Source organism: Humulus lupulus, chromosome 6, assembly GCF_963169125.1.
Source record: "Humulus lupulus chromosome 6, drHumLupu1.1, whole genome shotgun sequence".
Taxonomy (NCBI): domain Eukaryota; kingdom Viridiplantae; phylum Streptophyta; class Magnoliopsida; order Rosales; family Cannabaceae; genus Humulus; species Humulus lupulus.
Genome location: NC_084798.1, coordinates 30,581,385 through 30,589,970, shown reverse-complemented (window position 1 = coordinate 30,589,970; position 8,586 = coordinate 30,581,385). Strand labels below are relative to the sequence as shown.

The 8,586-nt window shown below is 35.4% G+C and overlaps 1 protein-coding gene across 2 annotated transcripts; it reads left to right on the top strand.

Annotated features, from left to right (window-relative positions):
* Nucleotides 1–222: 222 nt before the first annotated feature.
* Nucleotides 223–8,136, top strand: LOC133781993 (outer envelope protein 64, mitochondrial). 2 transcript variants are annotated; one of them, XM_062221119.1, is made up of 13 exons: nucleotides 226–722; nucleotides 809–961; nucleotides 1,080–1,204; nucleotides 1,746–1,871; nucleotides 1,981–2,163; nucleotides 2,419–2,563; nucleotides 3,195–3,363; nucleotides 5,078–5,212; nucleotides 5,301–5,501; nucleotides 6,638–6,765; nucleotides 6,857–6,908; nucleotides 7,259–7,328; nucleotides 7,603–8,136. In XM_062221119.1, the coding sequence occupies exons 1-13, from the start codon at nucleotides 454–456 to the stop codon at nucleotides 7,683–7,685; spliced, it is 1,839 nt and encodes a 612-aa protein (XP_062077103.1). In that variant the 5' UTR covers nucleotides 226–453; the 3' UTR covers nucleotides 7,686–8,136. The 2 variants fall into 2 exon arrangements, 1 of the variants encoding a protein (XP_062077103.1); XR_009870301.1 differs by lacking the exons at nucleotides 7,259–7,328; nucleotides 7,603–8,136 and having other exon boundaries at nucleotides 223–722; nucleotides 6,627–6,765; nucleotides 6,857–6,891.
* Nucleotides 8,137–8,586: the final 450 nt, after the last annotated feature.

Here is an 8,586-nt window from a genome sequence, read left to right as displayed (position 1 = left end):
ATATATTTCTCTCTTTCTACACTTTTTTCTACAAAATTTTCTTTCCACTTATCAAACATATACTGAAACAATAAAAAAATTATCAGCTAATTATTTTAATCGAGAATAAGATTTTATTATCCACATATTAAAAAATACAATTTTTTTTAATTAAAGAAAGACACAAATAAAATCTTTTAGCATGATTTGCTAGTAACAATGGAGAAGCTAAGTATCCAAGGAAGCCAGCCTCTTAGAAGATTCGCGCCACGAAAACGCACTCACGCACATCACATCTGCGCGCGCGTATAACCTTCTCTCATCTTCTCTCCCCTCTCTTAATTGACGCCCCCAGCGCAAGATAGCAACCATCCATTGCGCAAAGCAAAACACAACTATAAATATGGTTTGGTCTTAAAACCCTTGCAAAACCCTTGATTAGTTTTTACTCTCATCGAGCTAGCTCGATCGATCATGTTGAAGCCACTCCAGCTGGTGAAGGAAAATGCGTCTGCCCACCCGAAAACCTGGATCGCCGTCGGACTCGGCGTCGCCGGAGTCTTGGTTTTGGTCGAGACTCGCCGCCGCCGGAGGAGGAGTATCGCCATGGGTGCTCATCTGTTTGGTAATAAAGACGATTTCGGCGCTTTCTTGGAGCGATTCGAACTTCTTCCTTTCCTTCAGCCTCCTCCCCCTGCCGCTAGACTATCCCTTTCTGATCTCTCCTTCGCCATTTCCGACATGTCTGTATTCCGATCACTTCTTTATGATGTTATGTATGTATGCGTGTTGTATTTAGATGTCTTGTTTTGGATTGTGGGTTGTGTAGATTTGAAGTGAAAGACTATTTGACGGGGTTTGGGAATCCGGATTGGCGGAAAACTCACGAGGCAGCTGAGAAGACGGCGTTGGTAGTGACTGCTTTGCTGAAGAACGGGGCGAAATGTGTAGGCAGGACTGTCATGGACGAGCTTGGTTTTGGGTAAGGCTCGGAAACTTGTCTTTCTAGCTCCTACACACTTAGTTCGGAGGAAATAAAATCATGGTGTTTTCTATATTTGTTTTTGATATTTTTCCTTTTTTGGGACGTTTTCTTGTAGGATAACTGGGGAGAATATTCATTATGGTACTCCTGTTAATCCACACGTAGCCTCCTGCATTCCCGGAGGTTCATCTAGTGGTTCTGCCGTGGCTGTTGCAGCTGGACTTGTAGACTGCGCTATTGGTAAGCTTGTTTGCTGATTTTTCCTAGATTATTGAATACCCATTTAGCTTTGATGATAAAACATATTGGCTTTGCTTCTTTGTTCTCTTGGAGGTTTGCGTTCAGTTTTATTGCATTACTTTTACTGTGTTCAGGGGAGAGCTTTATCTGGTTTGTAGAATTGTTGCAATGAAATTCGTGTTTTCTAAAAATTTGACTGATTGACACAACGTCATGATTGGGATTTGATTTTGTGTTGTGCCAGCCATTTCCACTCCCATGGATCATTTGTGCTCCAACCATTTCCATTCCCATGGATCATTTGTGCTCCAAATAGCCATTTTTCTTTTCTTTGTCTGATAGTGGCAAGGTTTTTTTTTCCTTCAAATGCACATCACAAGACAGGCACACTGTTACAGATATCTGCATGTTCTATACTAATCCGATCCTATTTTTCCTCACAGAAGCTTTTGGTTAACTCCACTTCCTATATGTATATTTACGTTTGTTTTCACGCAGCCATTTGATCATTTAAAATTTCATCTATTTTTATTCTTTATAGGTACTGATACAACTGGATGTGTAAGAATCCCAGCATCATTTTGTGGTGTAATTGGATTTCGCCCATCTCATGGAGCTGTATCTACAATTGGAGTGCTGCCTAATTCTCAAAGCTTGGATGCTATTGGTATGTCAGAATCTGTTTCTTTTTCTTTTTTTAATCTTCATTTGTTTCAGATTTTATTTATTTAATCAATAACTTGTTTCTGTTGATATCGTTCTGTATTATTTTTTAGGATTCTTTTCCAGTGACCCATCTGTTCTACATCGTGTTGGACATGTCTTGCTTCGACTAAATTCAGTGGAACCTAAAAGGGCCAGACGCCTTATTTTTGCTGATGACCTTTTTCAGCTGTCTAAGATTCCTACACAGAGAACGGTGCACGTTGTCAGCAAAGCTATTGAAAATCTATCTGGGTGTAAGTAGCAGAACCTTTTGAATTTAGTTATGTCCTATCTATCAATCACAGTTTAGAATATATAGATATATATTATATTGTTTAACTTTGCGATTCAAAGTTATAGTAGTACTTGTAATAAATAGATAGAACTAATGGTGTTGTGGTTGTCAATGATTTATCCATCTTCCTAGTGTGATTGATGTCATGTATTGTTGTGATAAAAGTCAAAGTGATAATAACTCTGCGCTGGTTATTTTCTTGTTGGTTTTGCAGACCAGCCACCCAAGCATATGAATTTCGGAAAGCATATTGCGTCAAATGTGCCCAGTCTGAAAAGCTTTTGTGAAGTATCTTCAAACCTTCAAAGTGGAACATTTGCTTTGAAAGCTCTGTCATCTGCGATGGTTACATTGCAAAGGTATTCAAGATATAGGCTATTTATCTATTATATTTCTAATCTGCTTTTATTGAACCAAACCAACCAAGTAAGCTGTTGACTGCTGGAGTATATATGTTCAAGTTAGATGTTTAAAGCCGTGAGGAAATTTTTGCTGCTTTTGTTCGATAGTTCAACACGTTTGAAATACTGACCTAAAATAAATTAATGCCTGAAAGATGAATTGGTATTTGCTAAAATAAGCTTGGTTTGGTACTTTGTTCATAATATAGCTACTTGTTCATTAATAGTAAAGTTGCCAATTTCTATAGGATTGGCTAGTATTATTGTATCTCGAAATAATGTTTTTCCTTCTCAAGACTTGATCCTGGGTTATATCCCCAATTTTATAGGCTTCTCTAGTATTTGGTATGGTTGTGATCTCTCTCTCTCTCTCTCTCTCTATCTATCTATTTACATGGATCCAGTGAATGCAGTCCTTGTATGTAGTTGTTGCCATTGCAGTTTTCTGCAGTCATTGGAGCCAATTTTACTGACTTTTGAGTGCTCAGTCTTTGTAAATTGAATATTGCTCTTGCTTTTTCTAGTTAAGGATCTTTAGGATTTGGTGCTCTGTATTTGCTAACTTCTGTAACCATGCAATTCTTATCAGATATGAATTTAAATCAAACCATGAAGACTGGGTTAAATCAGTAAAACCAAAGTTAGGACCTGGTGTATCAGATTGTGTATATGCTGCAATTAAGACAACATATGACAATATTAAAACCTTGTATAAAGTTAGGACTGAGATGCGAGCTACCCTTCAAAGTTTATTAAAGGTATTATTCTTTTCTTCTTCAAATTCCTTCTGTAAGTTATTAGTATTTTTTTTACTGCCCATTTTTTAATACTCATGCCGATTTTTTAATACTTGTAAATGAGAGTTTTATTTATAGTTTTCATTGTTTTCTTAACCTTGATTAGTTTATTTGATTACTAATAACATTAGTTTTCTTTGTAGTTTCTATTTCAATCATCATATGTCGCTTAATGGTATCTAGAAATGTTTTCCATGACATGTGCATTAACATAGCATCTTATAATAAGCAGTCCCACCATAACCTTCATTGTGAAAAAATCCTTCTAATTTCACTTCACGGTGGAATGAGCCTAACATTTATAGCCTGAACCGTCTTTAAGTCTACAACTATAAAATTCTATTTATCTTTTTAAATTATTTATTTTTGAAAAACAGACAACTTTGTATTAGTCTTTAGAATAAAATACAAAGTTTAGGGTCATGTTTTGCTCGCACCAGAAAATTGAAGCATGATCACCCCAAAAATTGTATACATAATACAAGTAAAGGTGTAAAAACAACTAGAGAAAAAACTATTCTCAGTGATCACAATTTTATTCGGATCCCTGACTAAATCTGAACACAGAACTCGCTTGATGCCTTTTACATTTTACACCCATATTGCTACTCAGAAATTTTATAACAAATGGTTCTCCGATCCACCCTTTAATTTGCATAGAACACACGGATTAAAAAGGTTTTATCAATCTTATTTTAATAATGAGAACGATTACATGGATATATAATACAAGAATAAAACAGAATATATAAATAAGTCTAACAACATTTGACTAAGTGAACCTAGCTAACGTGAACCTAGCTAACAAACAAACTAAGTAAATATCCTGGGAAGTGATATACATGCTAAGTTGCTAACAATTAAATACAACATACTTAAGAAAGAATACTAATATTAACATGATAAGGATGTCTTTTTTGTAGATTATCATGCATATTTAATCTTCCCCAGGGCAAGTAGGCACCCAAATTCTATTTATCAATGCCTGTTTGAATAACTATTTATCCCTGGCTTGAATTTCGCTTTAAAGTATGAAGATTTTATGAGAGTTTCTGATAGTTCACCTTTCTTAATCTTAATTGGTGGGATGTAGCAATTCCATAAAAACCCAATGCTTTATTTCTGCCCTATTTGGTTTCTTAAAAAAAAAACACGGGAACATGTTCAAGAGGTAATCCTTAAAAGACGGCAGCGAAGACAACAAAAAGCACCCTCCACAACCAACAATAGAAGCTTTGACCGCAACTGCACGTTACTTCTACAAAGATCCAAGTCAGCACTGACAAGGATATCTGGATTTAGTATTAGAACCCGAAGTCAGCTTGTCTTATATACTGTATATTATTGATTTTTCTACTTCTTGAGGCCTTAGAAAGTATGAAAGCCAAGATGTGTTGCTTAATTGACCTAATTACCATTAGCTTGTATATAGTTCCATTTTTGTATCACTTTTGGGTGTGGGTACCCTTTCAACCATTTAATTTTTCTTTTTATTTTTACTATTATACTTTGCTGTTGTGCTCATGATTAAATGAATGTGCCTTAAGGACTTGCTATTGATTCCTTCACTCTATTCTTGTCCTTAAGTTTATTGTAAACATCAACATCATAGATGGCTTTTACATGCATGACTGAAATATATGTACTTTGTCTAATCTCATTTTTATTGCCTTAGGATGACGGAATATTAGTAGTTCCCACTGTGGCTGATCCTCCATTGAAGCTACGTACAAGGAAAGGGTCATTCTCTGAGTTCCTTGACCGCACATTGGCACTAACAAGTATTGCAACCATGTCTGGGTGCTGTCAGGTATAATTTTTCTGGCTTTGGCATTCATTCCTGTGCACTGGTTCTATGCATAACTAATTCAATTTGTACAAATGCTATGCATTACCAGGTTACGGTTCCTGTTGGAAAGCACAACGATTCTCCCATTTCTGTTTCATTTATCTCATTTCATGGTGCTGATAAATTTCTTCTTGATACGGTTTTGGATATGTACTCTTGTCTGCAAGAGCAAGCCAGTGTTGCAACCAATTCATTGCCGTTGCCAGATACCAATGGTAGCATGGATGCTTCTGAACTTTTGAAAGAGAAGGTTTGTTTTTTCCTACTGTTTTCTTTTTGATAAAGAAAACGAAACTGTATTATTTATTGTAGAGCATAACAATACAAATAAAGGAGAATGACTTAGCACACCTAAAGCAGAGTTCACACAAACAAACAATCAACAACCCAGACCCACAAACATAATGCAAAAACGAAAGACTGCAGGCTCCCAAACAACTTACAGCAGCAGCTCCCATTCCCATTCATCTGTACTATTTCGATGCTGTAATGATTAATACGAGACTTTTTTTGGGTGCCTTTTCTTTTTACTATTGTACATTTCTCTTGAATTTTTCTACCTTGGGTCATGATGCCAAAATGCCAAATTTCTGCTGTGAAGCTTGATTAACAAGCCTCACTAATGGTATAGTTATCATAAACTACAGTACTTACTGTATGGGCTGTCTTGTCGATCCTCTTTGCTAAAAGATAATCTGCCAGGGATAGTTCCAGCTGCAATCTTACTTTAAATGTTGAGGATGTGTCTTGCATTTTTGTGTGATAAAAAAATTATTTTCATAAAGTTCTGTGCACATAGTGGAGAAATTTTCTCTCTTGCTAACCTAACTGAACCAGCCATCCTGTGAAACTAGAGTTCTAAGTTGGAATATGTAGAGTATGTCAAAACCTTAAGTGACTTTTCATGATTTAAAGAAGAAAAACACTCTTGATTTGCATTTGACAGCCTAAAACTTTTGCAACAGAAAATCTTATTTTAGAATAGTTAGGAGGTCAGTTATTGTTGAACTGAATGGCTTTATAAACTAACAAATTACAGCAGCAACTCCCATTCCTTACTCTTTAATGACAGTCATCTGTTATGCATGAGAACTAAAAACAAATTATTATACTGTTACTTTCAGTATTTATGCCCAAATTTTAGTCTTGAAGTGTTACTTCTATCCATATTTTGCTACTTCTTAGATACATTTCCTTATACAGTATTGCAGATTGCCTTAGTCACAAGTTCTTTTAATTGTTCTCTTTCTGTCACCAATTTACCTACCTGTGCTGCAGCTTGCAGAAATAACTTGTCCACACTAATTAGTTGGCTTGTTTCCTATCTTTCTATATTGTTAAATGTTTATGAAAAGTACTTTCTATTTACGTACAGTTCTCTTCCAGGGCAATGCTGCCTTCAAGGGAAAGCAATGGAATAAGGCTGTGAATTACTATACTGAAGCTATCAAATTAAATGCAACAAATGCAACTTACTATTGCAATCGGGCAGCTGCATACTTAGAGTTAGGCTGGTATGATGTTGATCTAGTTTACTATTAGCACTATTCTTTTTTAATTAATCTGTTGTTTTTAGACACTTATATAGTTATATTAATTATGCAGCTTCCAGCAAGCAGAGGAGGATTGCAGCAATGCAATCGAACTTGACAAGAAGGTGAGGGAGCAAGCTTTTGATCTTATTTGCTTTATGCAAAATATTCTTTTACAGTATACAAAAATAGTTATTCTTTTAGTATTTCATTTACTTTCATTGTGTCATTGGACATCACAAGTCCTATGTACACCTAGCGACTTTCACAAGGTCCAGAGTTGTGTTCGGCTGAATATTTCCACATAAAATTAAATGGACAACTGACATTGAAATGAGAACTAGTCCACCTATTGAAGTACTATATAGTTTGAGAAAAGCTGGTCTCTTTACAAATGCTAAAGTTCTAACTTGTTTTAAGAGTTTAGATTTCCCCCTCTTTGCTGTTATAACAGTTTTGTTCTGAAATTTCCCAGAACGTGAAGGCATATTTGAGACGTGGAACAGCTAGAGAATCACTCATTCGTTATAAAGAGGCTATGCAAGGTGATAATCTCAAAACTTCACTCAATTTTTTTTCTTGTACGAGTGAGATGACCATTTTCCATGTACTCTGGTATAGTGGTCTATTCTCTCTTCAGATTTTCATTAAAACCCCCAGTATTTAAGTTTGCACCCAAATGCTCATCCTTCTTTTTATAACTATTGAAGCTGGATTGTCTGATATAAGCTCAAAAGAGACTCGTTTATGCATAGATTTATATCTCTTGCTTGAATTCACTCTGCCTTTCCTCACTCTTGAACTTATCTATATTTTCAGATTTTAAGCATGCTCACGTTCTTGAACCACACAATAAGGCTGCTAATATAGCTGAAAAAAGACTCATGAAGCTAATGAGTTAAGGGTTGGATCCCGTTCCACAAATGACAACCTCAGTTTCGTGCTAGTTAAAATCTGCTAATAATTTTGTTTTAGCATGAAGCGTCTGGGATTCTCATCTGTTTGGATCATGAAGTCCGACGAAGAAGAGGTGAGGCTTGCTTCGTTGAATGCAGCATTTTAATTTTTTTGTTCTTTGTATACTGTTTTATTTGTAACTAGCCATACACTTGTGGTTAATTGCATGCATTAACCAATTTTGTCCACATGGTTTCTAGCACAAATTGTTTGTCCCGTAGGAGAGAGAGAGAGAACAACAGAAAGATAAAGAAAAAAAAAAGAAAAGGAAATGATTTCAATAAAGACCATGCTTTTTGTATCAAATCAAACGGGTCATTGTTATACATGCATTAGCCAAGTTTGGTTGCTTGTTTCATTTGTCTCCAACCTCAAAGAAGAGAGTGTTTATCGTTATTCTATAGTGTTATTTATTACATGTACCTGCCATTTTATTTCATAAATCTTGCCATTAATTAATTATGCTCGTTGGAAGATTTGTAAACTAGTTATTTAGTTAAAAATTAGAAGATACTCTTACCATATTTTTTTTAAAGACACCCTTTCTTTTGGGTGCGTATATCATCACCTTTTTTTTGTTCGGTTTGCAAGCTGAGAATACCATCAGATTAAACTTGCTATCAGAAATGATTAATACGATTTTGGCTTTTTTTTTTTTTTTTGCTTCACATTGTGTTGGTTAATTATAAAGTTATGAATGTGTAAAAAGTCCCAACTGGGTGTGGTCTGATTTTCCTCCCTACAACCGTGTAGACGACTGGTAATAGGAGAATCTATACCCTATAAAATTGCTTGCGTATTACTCTTCTCTTAGTTATTCTTATGAAGGCAGTACTTTATTATTTA